Source organism: Astatotilapia calliptera, chromosome 14 (assembly GCF_900246225.1).
Source record: "Astatotilapia calliptera chromosome 14, fAstCal1.2, whole genome shotgun sequence".
In the NCBI taxonomy this organism is placed as follows: domain Eukaryota; kingdom Metazoa; phylum Chordata; class Actinopteri; order Cichliformes; family Cichlidae; genus Astatotilapia; species Astatotilapia calliptera.
Genome location: NC_039315.1, coordinates 39684998 through 39699437, shown reverse-complemented (window position 1 = coordinate 39699437; position 14440 = coordinate 39684998). Strand labels below are relative to the sequence as shown.

General features: G+C 37.9%; 1 protein-coding gene across 1 annotated transcript; it reads left to right on the top strand.

The window, feature by feature from the left end:
- Positions 1-285: 285 nt before the first annotated feature.
- Positions 286-10583, top strand: kcnj13 (potassium inwardly rectifying channel subfamily J member 13). The gene is made up of 3 exons (XM_026191258.1): positions 286-524; positions 5019-5566; positions 8383-10583. Exons 2-3 carry the CDS (start codon positions 5050-5052, stop codon positions 8955-8957), a joined length of 1092 nt encoding a protein of 363 aa, XP_026047043.1. The 5' UTR covers positions 286-524; positions 5019-5049; the 3' UTR covers positions 8958-10583.
- Positions 10584-14440: the final 3857 nt, after the last annotated feature.

Sequence of the window (14440 nt, the reverse complement as noted above, 5' to 3'; positions counted from 1 at the left end):
AAACATATTTATACATAATTAAGTTACCATAAAATTAATAGATATATAAGCAAAACGTATATTCACAAACAGATATTACAGATACTGGGACATATATGCATATACCTATATGCCCCCCAGCAGAAAACTCAATTTTTCACAGCTGCAGAACATCAGCTAGCACTAAGCAGTTCTTTGAATGAACTGTGACAAGGTGTTGTTCTTTCCCCCTTCCCCCATCTTCTGTCTTCCGGGAACACTAATAGGCTCCATGCAGAGTAATGTGACCAACTGAATCATCCTCACCCCAGAGCTGGAAGCTGCAGATCAGAGGAGCTGTGCTCAGTCCCACTCCCACACTGAAAAACTTCTCTGGAGTGACACTTTCTGCTAAGGATTTCTTGGATAGTAAACCTCATCTTCCAAGGATCTAACAGCACAGTCTCTCTATTTGCTTCAGCCACTTTTCCCACTTGTCAGACCTCAGATCAGCTCTAAGGTGAAAAGGTCATAGGGCCCAGGTGTAGCCCTGACTACAGTAATAGGTAAGTAAAACCTTATGCGTGTGATGCTGACAGACTTGAAACACTGCTACATGGATAGTGAGCAATTAGTTATCAGCTGATCAACCTCATCAGTCCTGCGGAACCTTTGAAGTGCCCTTATTTTAATCTAACTTGTTGACTTTGTAATAAAAAACAGGATTGGTCGGGTAACATCAGTGAAATTTGTGGGCTCTGATAATTGTAATAGATGTAGTAGACTAATGATTGCTACAGTGATGTAGATGATCACTCATCTCATATTTGTATTTAGACTTGCTTGTTCAAATACAAGAAGTGAACAGCTGCAGCCTGATTGTTATATAAACCTAGGTGCACCCCACTGAGCTGGCAATAAGCACTTATTTCCACTAACTAGTCTACTTCCTTTTACATTAACAAAGATACGAAAAAGACTTTTGAGGCACTATCAGGCAAAATTTCTGTTACTTAGAGTAAATAACTTCCATTAGTTAAAGTAAGTAAAGCAGTTACACAAAGTGTTCATCATACATCATCGTACAAAAACGAGGCTGTAGTATAAATAACAGACATCTCTATGAGGTCAGAAAAACTGAACTCATACAGACTGCATACTGCATTAAACAGCAGTATTTACAAAGTACATTAATGACCTTTACAGAGATAGCTTCATCTAGTGTTTTTACAAACATGATACCACAGCTGCTATGTATAAAATATTCAAGGTAGAGTCTGTTTTGAAAGTTTGGTGGTTCACAGGCAAACTGCATCTGCCAGTCTGTGTCTGTAGTTCTTACAAATTTGTTTTTAAGTGAACACAATGCCCTATGAATAACAGTGTGGAGAAATGGAGAAAAAAACATATCTGCAACATCATAATCACCTAAATTAAGTTATTTAAAATATTTTGCATATAAATACATACAATATATATAAGTACAAAACTGACTTCAGCTGTGGGCCTTATATTTCGTCTCCTAAATGTCTAGAGGAATTCTCTTTTTGACAGAAACATTAACTTTGACAACTGACCATAAATTCTAACATTGAATTCATTCTCAAGTCTAAGTTACCAACTTAGAAAACAGAAAAAAACGCAAACAGAATTATGACCATAAATCACTGATTATTCAACATCATAGCATAAAATGAGTAAGAGACATTGTGGCAGTATTGCACTCGGAGCAGTGACACTAAGCTTTGGTGCCTACCTATTGAATTCTTTCAATTTACTTCATGAACTCTGACTCTAATTTTGCTGTTGGACTAATTGATGGATGCATATAAGATTCTAATACTTAATATTAATATTTTTCTTTTTCAAAATATTCAAGAACCAAGTATTCACATTTTTTAACACCAGAAAAATGTGAAAAGAGACACTTTCATATGTAAATCATTTTATCATGTTTACTTCTACGTTGCTTCTACCATTCCACGCCTTGATTTAGTTCTTATGAAGCAGGCAACTGGCTTTTGGGGATACAGTTGTATATGGCATAGATCTACCATTTTGGCAATATAGAACTTTCCATAGATTTGTGGTTAGGGATTTTTAGGTGGTTCATCTATAATTTATAACATCTCTGACTAAACAAACGATATAGAACACTACTACTTAGCTACTTATTTGCTAGACAGGATAGAGCCAGCATACTCGTTTGGAACTGCTCTTAGTCTTTATACTAAGCTAGGTTAACTACATGCTGACTCCAGATCTGTACTGAACACACAGAAATGTGACTGATACTTATGTTTTGCCTCAGTTCTGCTTTTTCCAATGGCTCACGTGATCACAAGCTGATCCAGTGACAGCTTACAGACTGAAATTACAAGGAAAATACAAGGAAACAAGCACATGGCTCTCATGTAAATGCTTGGCTTCATTTAATCAGACTGATGTTTCCCCAGCAGCCGAAGACAAACTACAAAATGATCAGCAGTCGATTCACCACTCCACTTATAACCTCAATTTGTCAGTAACTGACAACCCACACCATATATTTATTTTCCTCTTTGTGTTTTAAATAGTTATGAAATGTATGAGAGAATTAAGTATTTAAATATTTTTGCATTATCTTTTTGATGTGTTTATGTGTAAAAGGGAGTTGCTTAATAAATGCGTAAAAGGGTGGTAAATGTATATTGTAACTGGTGAACAAGACAAGTGGAGAGCCATGTAGTGCAGTAAGTTTAAAGCTCCCTGCAGATGAAAGATGCATTCCTACTCTGCATGTTGCTGTGTTCCTCAGACAGATTCCCAGCTGGGACCTGCTCTAATCTCCTGGCAACAATATTGACATAGAAATAGAAACTCTGGAGAGGACAGGACTAGCTCTCTGCCTGTGAGGATTGCCTGCAAATATATCTGCTATAGTTAATATTAATCACAAAGTTGTGCATTATTGCATTAAAGACAGACAGACAGAAAGTTAGATGTTCTTTCTTCGCACCATTCTGGTACAAGTAAATCATTTGCCAGAAAACATCTAAAAGAGTCTTCTTGTTTCCAGACAGAAAAGTCTTATGCCTACTCTGGCAAACCAGTGGTTTAAATTGTTATAAACCCTCTGTATTTCCATTCCAAGTTGTGAAACAGAGTTGATATTGTCCCTGAGTTGTGACATTGTAAAAATGCCTTACCAGTTTGTTTAGCAGCTGACTCTCTGCATCTGTAGCTGCATCTCAGGTGGTTCCTGTAGTCTGCCATCTTATGTTTGTTCATACTCATGTACCAACTTTAGGCAGTCCTTTCCTAAACCCTTTGGTTCAGGTATGTGAATGACACCTGGGAGAAAATCAGGACGTGCCACAATTCAATAATCACATTAACTTAATAGACAAACACCAGAGAGGATATGAAAGGAGTTAGACTGTGAAAATTCCATCATTAATGGGAAACATTTGAAAGTGTACAGTAGACACTGACTTTTTTTAAACCAGTGTATCCAGATCCTAGTAGCACTTTTCTACTCTGCCTGAGTACTCAGAGCAGTTTATACAACTTGGCTCATTCACCCATTCATACAAGCACTTCTTCTATGCTGAAGTTCTTTCTATCTAGCATTCACACACATTTATACTCCAGTGCATGCAGACAGCAGAGGATAAGTTGGGGTTAGTATCTTGCCCAAGGATATTTGACTTGCAGATTGGAGCAGCCTGGAATCAAACCACTAACCTTCCGATTAGTAGACAATCAATATTTAAGATTTGATTCTTATCACTTATCCACTGGAGAACACACTACGTGTCATAAGGATGCCACAACAGATAGTGAACACCATCCAAACAGACACAGCTGCCAAGGAAGCAGAACAACAACATCTCAAAAAGGCCCTGAGTAAATGTAGTTATCCAAGCTGGAGATTTGTCAAAGCTGGGAAGACACCTTAAGAATGCTTCAAGCAATCCAGGAGAGAAGGACAATCGCCTCCTAAGCAGTCTTTTGTGATTCCTTATGTGTCAGGAGTAACAGAACATCTGAGACGTATTTTCTCTGTCTGCCTAAACACACTACACCAAAATTGGTCCACCTTAAGAACTGGGTCTCCGGTAAAAACAGAGTAATAGTGTACAGGTTTAAGTACCAGGAGGATTGTTGTGAATTATACATGGGGGAAAACAAACAAACTCCACCTAAGTGGACGGCACAACTGTCCTGAAGTTTATTTACACCTGGTTCTAGTTTCGGTACTATTTATAAGGCAGGCGAAACCTGAACTCAGCTGAGACTGAAGAAGTCACTTGCACACTTCCTGGGATCTCACTGATAGGTTTATTTTGTTTTTTCAGTTTAATGATAGCTTGCCACGCTTGCATCAAGTGAGAGTTCCAGTGAAAATGTATTTGACACACAAACAGACAGACAGACAGATAGATAGATAGATAGATAGATAGATAGATAGATAGATAGATAGATAGATAGATAGATAGATAGATAGATAGATAGATAGATAGATAGATAGATAGATAGATAGATAGATAGATAGATAGATAGATAGATAGATAGATAGATAGATAGATAGATTTAGCATTTGGTTAGCTTAGCATAACTAAAAGAATCCACCAACTTACAGGCAGCAGTGCATCAAGACCTTTTTTCAACTAAATTCTAATTACAGTTATAATCTTTAGATAGTAGGAACTGCTCTCTGTGCTCATTTACTGGAGAAAAGAGACAGGAGTGAATAACCTGAACTTATTGTCCTTTTAACCAAGCTGAAATTATTCAGCAAAATGATGCGATTCAAAACAGCAGTCACAAGAAGTATGTAGAGAGAAAACAGGAACTTGAGAAGCTATTGCGAGCTCTCTAATAATTTACCCACAGATCACAAAGCCCCCATCCCCACCTCTTTTCCATACATGGGCAAATTTCATACCACAGTGTGACTAACTTCTAGCTCTTTTTTTTCTTTACATCTATTTTTGTATGGGAAAAATGCTGATAAAAGTTGTATGGATAATTACTGATCATCTATGTTAGTCAGCTCCCCTGTTATTTCATTTCAGGATCATCATCACCTTCACTTTGCCCATAAGCATGACAACCAAATCGAACAGCAGTGTTCTGGGTGGCAAGGCTTCCTCATCACCTCTCCTGTCCGCTCCACCTCACCAGCGTCTGATCACCAAAGATGGACACTGTGCACTTCGCCCCACTGTGTGTTCTTCGGGCTCATGGCATGAGACTTTACGCAGAGCCTGGCTGTTGGCCCTGCAGGATGTGTGGGGATTGTTGGTGAGTCTGCGCTGGAGATGGGTCCTCCTGGCCTTCTGCACCTCCTTCCTGGCCCACTGGCTGTTGTTTGCCTGTCTGTGGTACTTGCTGGCACACCTAAATGGGGACCTTGCTGTGCAGGATCATGATGCGCCCCCACAGGGGCATGTGCTCTGTGTAAAGCACATTACAAGCTTCACTGCTGCATTTTCCTTCTCCCTGGAGACTCAGCTAACCATCGGCTATGGCACTATGTTCCCCAGTGGAGACTGCCCCAGTGCTATAGCACTGTTGGCTGTACAGATGCTGCTTGGGCTCATGCTGGAAGCATTTATCACAGGTACATCTCTCCATCAAAACATCAATTATTCTAAGACAATTCTCAGTCTTAAGTTTAATTTACTATTTGGGAAACATAACAGAAAATAACTACCACACTGAGTTTACATTTACATATTCACAATAGAAGGTGTTTTAGTGGTAGCCCAAAGTCTAAAGGAAAACGTGTAAATCATACTAAATGAATCATACTATCATTTCTTTGTGAAATTGCTCATGTTGACATTTTTCTCATAGGCTGGAACCTTTCACAGCAGACTTTGTGAATCTGGGCAAGAGACAAAATACACCCCAGACAGGTTGCCAGTCTCAGTCAGTGCTTAAATCAAACCAGTAATCTCCAAAACACCTATCCACATCCTAATCATAAACATTTGAAGTGGAAAACTAGATCTTATGGCACAACAAAAGATCTAAAGATTAATTAAACAAATATCTTATAATACAACATGTTACAAGATCTGTTTCATTAATCCTGAGATAAGAAAAAAAGCTATAGGATTCCAACCTCATGAGGCAGAACAGAGATTGCAGTTTTAAAGCTTCTGAGGCTAAAAAAATGTGACACCTGCTGGAATACTCCAGGTATTGCACTTCCAGAGATAAATCCCATGAATATATTTCTAGGTAGCCAGAAAATTAGATATGTAATATTGTTGACTTCATCCCATAGAAATGCTATTCTATCTTGGACACTGGCATCTTTTGTCTGAACCTTTTTCAAGCTTTATTCAAACATTACGCTGCTCCTCACAAAAATTCACAGATCAAACCACACTTTACTTTACCGATGTGTGAGTGTTACCAGGTCCAACCCAGTAACACTGCTCCAACTTTTCATTGAAAAATGACCAGTTTACCATTAATAAATGAACCAAAAGCAGTGCACAGTGTAAGAGGCTTAAGAAATAGTCATATATTTTAAGTTATTCTCCTGTGATTTGAGACACATTTAGTACAGTAATGTAAAAATAGGGCACTTTAAGAATACAGTTGTGCTTCTAACATTTTAAAAGATATTTTGAAGTTTAAACATCATTCTTTGGTCTAAAATTGTTTCCACTATCATGATCACTGCCTTTGCTATATAGAAATCAGAAATGTGCATTTATCTGATGACAATGCACACCATCAGAACAAGTGAGGAAAGTAATGATGTTTATCCAAGTGCTTGTATTTTACTTTTAGTCTTTCCATTGTCTATTACCTTTTGTTTCTGTTTTACTACTGAAAAAAAAAGCAGAAATATTATATGTTTTTCAAAAGTCTAAACATTTTCTATCAGACATACAATTCCCCAATTTCTATATGAACTTGCTGTAGTTGTCTGCCTCTCCATACAGTTAGGACCATAACATTTTGGACATTACATATTTTTACATTTTTGCTTCTTCAGCCTAACGGTTCCCTTCACCATCTGGTTCGGGGGTTACCACCACGGCAGGCACCAACCACCTTGTGGCCACAGCTCAGTGCAGCAGTTTCAGCAATTGAGGTGCTGAGTGCATTTGGACTCACTGTCGAAGCTCTGCTGGAGGTGGGAGTTGAAGGACTGGGACAGGTGTTCCCTGTGAACCCTCACTATAGGTTTAGGCACACCAGATCTGTCCAGCATCCTGCCCTGCCACCTGATCCAACTCACCACCAGGTGGTGATCAGTTGACACTTCAGCACCTCTCTTTACCGAGTGTCCAGAACATAAGGCCACACATCTGATGATATGATTACAAAATTAATCATCAACATGTTGCTTAGAGAGTCCTGGTGCCAAGTGCACTTATGGACACCTGTATGTTCAAACATGGTGTTTGTTATGGACAAACTGTGGTTTGTACAGAAGTCCAGTAACACAACACCACTTTGTTTCAGATATGGCAGGTCATTCCTGCCACTCACGCCCCTCCAGATCTCACTGTCATTGCCCACATGAGCGTTGGAGTCTCCCAGTAGGACGACAGAGCCCCCAGATAGAGCACACCCTCAAGCACCCTGTCCAGGGACTCCAAGAAGGCCGTCATTCTTATAAGAACAGACGATACACATTAACTCAGGCTCGTTCCCCACCAGAGAGGTGACATTCCATGTTCCAGTTGCTAGTCTTGGTAGCCTGGGATTGGTCTCTGACCTTGGCCTCTACCTAGCACACATTGCACCCGAGCCCTGCAGCGCAATGTGGGGATGGTATGCCTACAGGAAGGTGGGCCCATGTTTATTTTTTGGGCTGTGCCCAAATGAGCTCCATGGACTAAGACGCTCGCCCTCGGACACCCTCCCCGGGGCTGGCTCCAGGGCAGGGTCTTGGTTAACCCTATCCTGCACAGGGTAAATGGTTCCCTCAATCTTCTGCTCATAGGGTTTTTTTTAATTGGTCTTTGTCTGGTCCATCACCCAGGACCAATTTTCATTGGGAGACCCTACCAGGGGACAAAAAGCCTCAGACAACATAGCCCCTGGTATCCCTGGGACACAAAAACCCCTCCACCATAATAAGGTAGCGATTTGTGGAGAGGTTTAAAGCATTTAGCAAAAGTATTACATTAGGTGTTTAGGAATTATAATCCTTTTTATATGCAGAGGTTTAAAATAATTTCATAATAATTTGAGAAAAAGTTTTCAGCTTAATGGCACTTCATGTTTTCATGTTCTTTGGTCATATGCTGCAACCATTACTATTAACTACTCATTTTGTGGGGGGTTTTCCATGATGCTTGAGAAAAATATTTCCTGTGCTATGGTTTAGTACAAAGAAACATTACTAAAAAATGTGATTAACTGGCTAAAAAAACAACATGAACAAGACTTCGTCTTAACTTTCAGGTGCATTTGTAGCCAAGATTGCCCGCCCCCAGAAGCGAGCAGGAGCCATACAATTCAGCCACCAGGCAGTGGTGGGCCAACACCTGGGTCAGACGTGCCTCATGCTTCGAGTCACCAATCTGCTGCAGCGGCCTCTGGTGGATGTAAAGGTGAGTGCTGTGCTATACGAGGAGCATGAAGGCCAAGCTCTGCACCAGACTTCATTGGACTTCTATTTGGACCATTTGGGCCAGCAGCCATGCCCCTTCTTCATTTTCCCACTCACCTTTTACCACCCCCTGGACCGTCGGAGCCCCCTCTATCCTGTCCTGTGTGAGGGTTCATCAACCCACTTTGAGTTAGTTGTCTTCCTATCAGCCTTGCAGGAGGGAACTGGCGACACTTGCCAGAAGAGGACCTCTTATCTGCGCCAAGAAATCCAGTTTGACCGCCGCTTTGTCCCTGCTTTGGGTTTGGATGCCTGTGGAAGGTACACAGTGAGCAACCAGCACTTTGATACAGCCCATTCAAAAGAGCCTATGAACAAGGACTGTGTGGTGCAGATCAACGGTGATGGAAATGAGAGGATGGAGTAAGAATGCTGAAGGGAAGATTCTCAAAGAGACCGAGAGAATATGCAAGTGGAGGCAGATATATTTGTTGTCAGGAGGTATTTGATTGAATTTGGTAAATTTGAATTTATGATTCAACATTATAAAAATTCAAATGTATGCCAGATATATATAAGTACTGCTGCAGGCTCCCTCACCTCCTCCCTCAAATCACTTCAAGTCCTCAGTGCTCAAAGCAGGGGAACCAGTAACTACTGGCAGTTGTATTAGTTAAAATGACTGACTAGCAAGGATGGAAGAATGTGCGCGGAGTGGGGTATAGGGAGATGTGTGTGTTTGAACATTTAATACTTAAGGAAAAGTAATTCAAGATGATGAAAATGCAAGGATCATAGAAGAATTTACATGACTGAATAAGAACAGTCTAAACTGTTCTCTTATCACACTTCAAACTTACAAGGTACGATCAAAAAGTTTGGTCACTCAGCTCATGAAAATACACAATTTATATTTAGGCATCACCTTATCGACAGCACTTGAGTGCTACTGCAGTTTCACTGTCATGCTTGCCCCATTACTGTATTTTTAACCACACTAACAGACAGTTGCTACTCACCAACTGCACATCTTGCCAGATTTGGTTAATTCTTTTCTCCAAAATCAAATGAAAATTGCAGAATTGCTGTGTTTAAAGAATGATTGTGAAAAATCCATGGTTAGAAGTACACAGGAGCCAAAATTTAAATCTATTCTAGGTTTTTATTTTTATTTTGGGGAGCCATGGAGCAGTTTGATTGCATTTTGTATCAACTAAATTTTCACGCTTCTCATACAAGGATAAGATATTTATTGAATTCCAAGTAAGCAATTTACTGTGTAGAAATTCAGATGTACCTTGTTCAAATGTAATACCTGCTTTGAGAACTTACTGACTTAAGCTAGCTAAAGGGTAGGTTCCGATAGACTTAACAGGAATAACATATGAATATTACTTGACTGGGACCAGACATAAACAGTTGCAGGCCAGAATAAACTTACAGTTCCCAGCTACAACAAGCAATACAGTACATGACAACTGAATGATCCAGAACGTGACACAGTGGTGGAGTGGCCAGTAGGAATATTCTGGGTTTGAATCAAGAGTTTGCATGTTGTCATCCTTGCCTGGGAGTGCCCAGTGGCAACACTACATTACCTATTTATAGAGGTTATAGAATTTCTTATTTACCTTTATTATCAAATTAAATAGAATTAGTTTTCTAGCAAAAATACATTTGAGAGCAAAGCTATAAAAGCAGCACTCACAAAATGTACATGTTATTAAAAAGTGAAAAGGTCAGGATAACAATAAGTACAGTGATCTGCATTAACATTTGCAAGCATGCTCACAGTGACAATGACAAATTTAGACTCATCTCTCTTTCTTCCATAGAGTTATCCTGCCAACAGGCTAAGTCTGTGTGATCTTGTAAAGCCGTGGGCTGTGAAACAGGGTAGATGGTGTAACAGTGACTGAAGAAAAATGATGAGAAAAAGAGGGTAATGTTTGACAGCTTTTCCTATCCTTAACCTATGTGAGTATTCAAAGTTCAGATTCAACTTTGGTGACTGTTAACTTTATTTATATATGACAGAAAAAAAATAGCAAAAGGAGCAAAAAAAAAAAAAAAAAAAAAAAAAAAGGGAGATGACTAGCAATATAAAATTCATAGGTGCAGCAGCAGTACTGGAAGTGCAGACAGTAAAGCAAGGGACAAAATTAAGAAACTCTTCTCTGGCATTCATGTTGTTAATTCTTATGGTCTAGCAACAGAACTGACGGTACTGCAGACTAGCAGCATGAGCTGACAATCACAACATAACATCAGATGGTTGTTATGGTAAGCTGCTATGGATAATCTCTGGAATCCCATTAGAACAAAGACACTCATGATGTAAAGTGAACTGTGTAACATTAGACTTACCTGCTTGGCATATGGCTCAGTAGTAATTGATAGAATGATACTGACTGCTGATTGGTCTATGGATTAAACCTTTTATTTTGAAAGATAATTGTCTCAATCATTATGCAAATACAAAATGAATAATTTTCATTTTTTCCAATATTAAATGTTTTTATATTAAGCAAAGAAAGCTAGTAGGTAGAATAGCAACATTTTGCATTTAGAATAGTTTTCTCTTTTAAGGCTGTTCATTGAATGAGAATCTATGTGTTATCTATATGGTATATTATAAAAGAAATCATGTAGTGACTTCAGACTAAAGTGAAGAAATGTTCCTTCAAATGTGTATGTGCCTTTGTACAGTGTACATTACAGGAAATAAATATTTTCTAAACAAACTGAAGTTCAGACTTCTTAAATTTAGCTTCTAGATTAACATGCCCATGACAACTGCAGATTGCTTTGGCAATGCTACTCCCTGGAAGATCGTAGTAAGGTCTTTTTGTGACAAAAAACAAAGTGTTGAAGAACCAAACATTGCAACAGAAACCTACATGTTTGTTTGGTGTTATTTCCCTTGTTCAAAGATAAAAAAGAAGACTGTCAAGACATGGTACCAAATTCCTACACTCCCCACAGCACACAGCAGCAAGATGTAAGATGCTGGGACAGCGTACACTGAGCAGCTGGAACACTGTGAATGAACAGGATCATGTGGGACTTTGGGAGTTGTAGCCCATAATGACCTCTTTCATAGTCACACCTGTTTTCTGTTCCTTGTTAACTACAATTTTGTGTAATAGTTAGTCAACAGCTGCTAATCAGTCTGGAACTCAAACTAGAAAAGCAATTTCATTCTGAGACAGAGAGAAATATATGGAGAGAGGGTAGGAACAAGTCCCCAAAGAAAGTAAGCCAATGCTACAAGCAAAATGATTCACAATGTTTACCATTCTATTTATCATTTATTGCAGTTAAGTTTAACATTACCATTCTGACAGAGACAGCAGAAATACAATATCTATACAGTGCTGAAAAATATATTTTGCTGACTTTAATATTTGGCAACTTTTCTAATAAAACAAAAGACAATTTATTCATCAAAAAATACTCTGTCCATTTCTACAACAAATCACTGATAAAGTATGCAATCCATACACTGGTTGGTTATATGTCGACAATAACATGCTACAACTTAGTACATTAATAGAGACTAAATAAAATGATCAGGAACATAAAATGCGCTTTACACTGTTTAGGTTAGAGCCTCTCTGCTTCATTGGGCTTGTGGATCTATTTGATCTTCTAGAATTTCTTTTATTATCTATGTATCAGAAAATAATAATTCTTTTACTGTTTTCTACATCCGTATAGCAACCCAAAATGTACTTCTGCCCTTCAAAGCTGACAAATTAAAGGCAATGACCTCACTCAGAACAGAGCAGGTTCTGCACATATGCAATATTTACTTATTTACTAATTTTTAAAAACTAATTTTTACTAGTGTGATTTCAGTATGTTGCAGGTATGGTGCTAACAGATGACATTACAGTCATTCCACAGGTAGTGACACTGCATATTGTTTAAAAAAGATGAGAGGACTGCATCTTCCACAACAGCCAAACTGCTGCCCATGTGTCAGTGTTTCTGTAAAGGATTTCTTAAATTTTGTTTTAGATATAGATCAACATCATTGGGAAAAAAGTACTTTCTTTCCAAAAGTGAGACTACAAGAGGAAATAGATGCATTAGCACTGTGAAGTATACTGGCTAATACATTTTTCAAAAACACTTTTTAGTTTCAGGTCCTGGAAGATTTGAATCTATTTATCAATCTACGTAACACTTTGGTGCTAACATTTTGGTCATTTCTACTATTTAATGCCATTTCAAAGTAGTATCATTTATGATTTCGTGAGAGGCGGTTTCATAAACTATTAGAATAGTATACTAGTCAAGCTGAAGATATAATGCTTGAACAATTTTGTCCAAATTCTCCATGTGTGACATGCTAAATGCCCCCTAAATGTACTTTACAAGGTATTAATAAAGTACCACTGAAAAAAAGCCATGATCTGTAATCTGTGTTCTGAAACTTCAATTCATGTCTTTTAAATTAAGAATACATTTTAATGAAATTTGGTCCAGTTTTTTTTTAAGTATTCCATTTATTATTTATTTTAAATGTACTCAATTTAACCATAAATATATGCATAACGTTGTTTTATTTTATTTTATTAATTTTGTCCGCAAGGTGACATCACACCAGTGAATACTTGCCTCACCGTTTGCTTAACCAGTGAGAGGACGTGATTTTGTTCATTGAATGAAATGGCCCAATTATTTGTAATTCTTCCTGTTCAATGAAAATTTAATCCTGTAAAGGTTTAAAAGTTTCTAACATCTATCAGATAAAAAAAAAACAAAACCCATAGTAATAATCACTAATAACCATTTTGTAAATGAAATGTATAATCCGATAATAACATTAACTTGAAGAAGTTGCATTTTTCAAATTCAACATTTTAAATGCATATTGTTAAAACATTTATAATCATAAATAAAATAAAATCCTGCCAGTGTACTGTGCAATTATTATCACTTAAACACAATTTTTAATATTCTTTGTAGTCTCCTTTTCCATATACAGTCTGACTGCATGACATATTTGGGGTTTAGATACCAAACTATGAAAAAAGAATTAGATAAATTAGGTTAAAAATTACTAAAAACATTGTATAGATTAAACTTTGAATGTCATCCTGTGAATAAATTAAAAACACACAATGATATGCATTTCATGTCAATAACTATTCTGCCTAGTACTATAACAGGAAAGATGTTTTATCCTTAAGTGAGTAACTATTACTCATGTTTATCAAACCTATGATCAAAATTACAAATAATATCAGTTTATACTGGAAATAATTTAAAAATTTTGAACTCATATTGGTAACTTAACTTAAACAAAGGTGACATGGGGATGCGGCATTTTAGGCTAAGACAAGATTTGGAAAAATAGCTACTGGCCCATTATTATACAAAATACACTTAGTTCTGATATGTGGACTCAAATGGTACCAAATACTAGAAATGACCTGAACCCACATAAAACATAATTGGGAGCCTTAAGGCTATTGCTATATCTATGTTTGGACAGAACTAGGCTAGTTGCTAACCATGCTTCCAGTCTTTACGCTAAGCAAAGTGAAAGTGCAACCCCGAGATTACCGAAGTGAAAATCCTAGTATTTCCCAAAGTATTCAGCTATTTCTTCAAGTATCAGTCTCTTTTCTAGACCAATGCTACCAACATAGCTGCATAGCAAAGCTAATGATAAAGCTAAGACTACATGATGAAGTAACACATACATCTCTTTTCTATGCAGATGTGCTGAATGAAGGAACTGCAGGACTATCCTGTACAGCCTGTCTCTGATCTCAAAGTACTGCCGTGAGACTTTTCCCATTGGACATGTATACAGTGCTGAGAGTCTTGAGCCACCCTCAGGTCTTTATATTTTGGTAGGAAAAAGGTACAGTGATTTACTGAAACACACGCAAA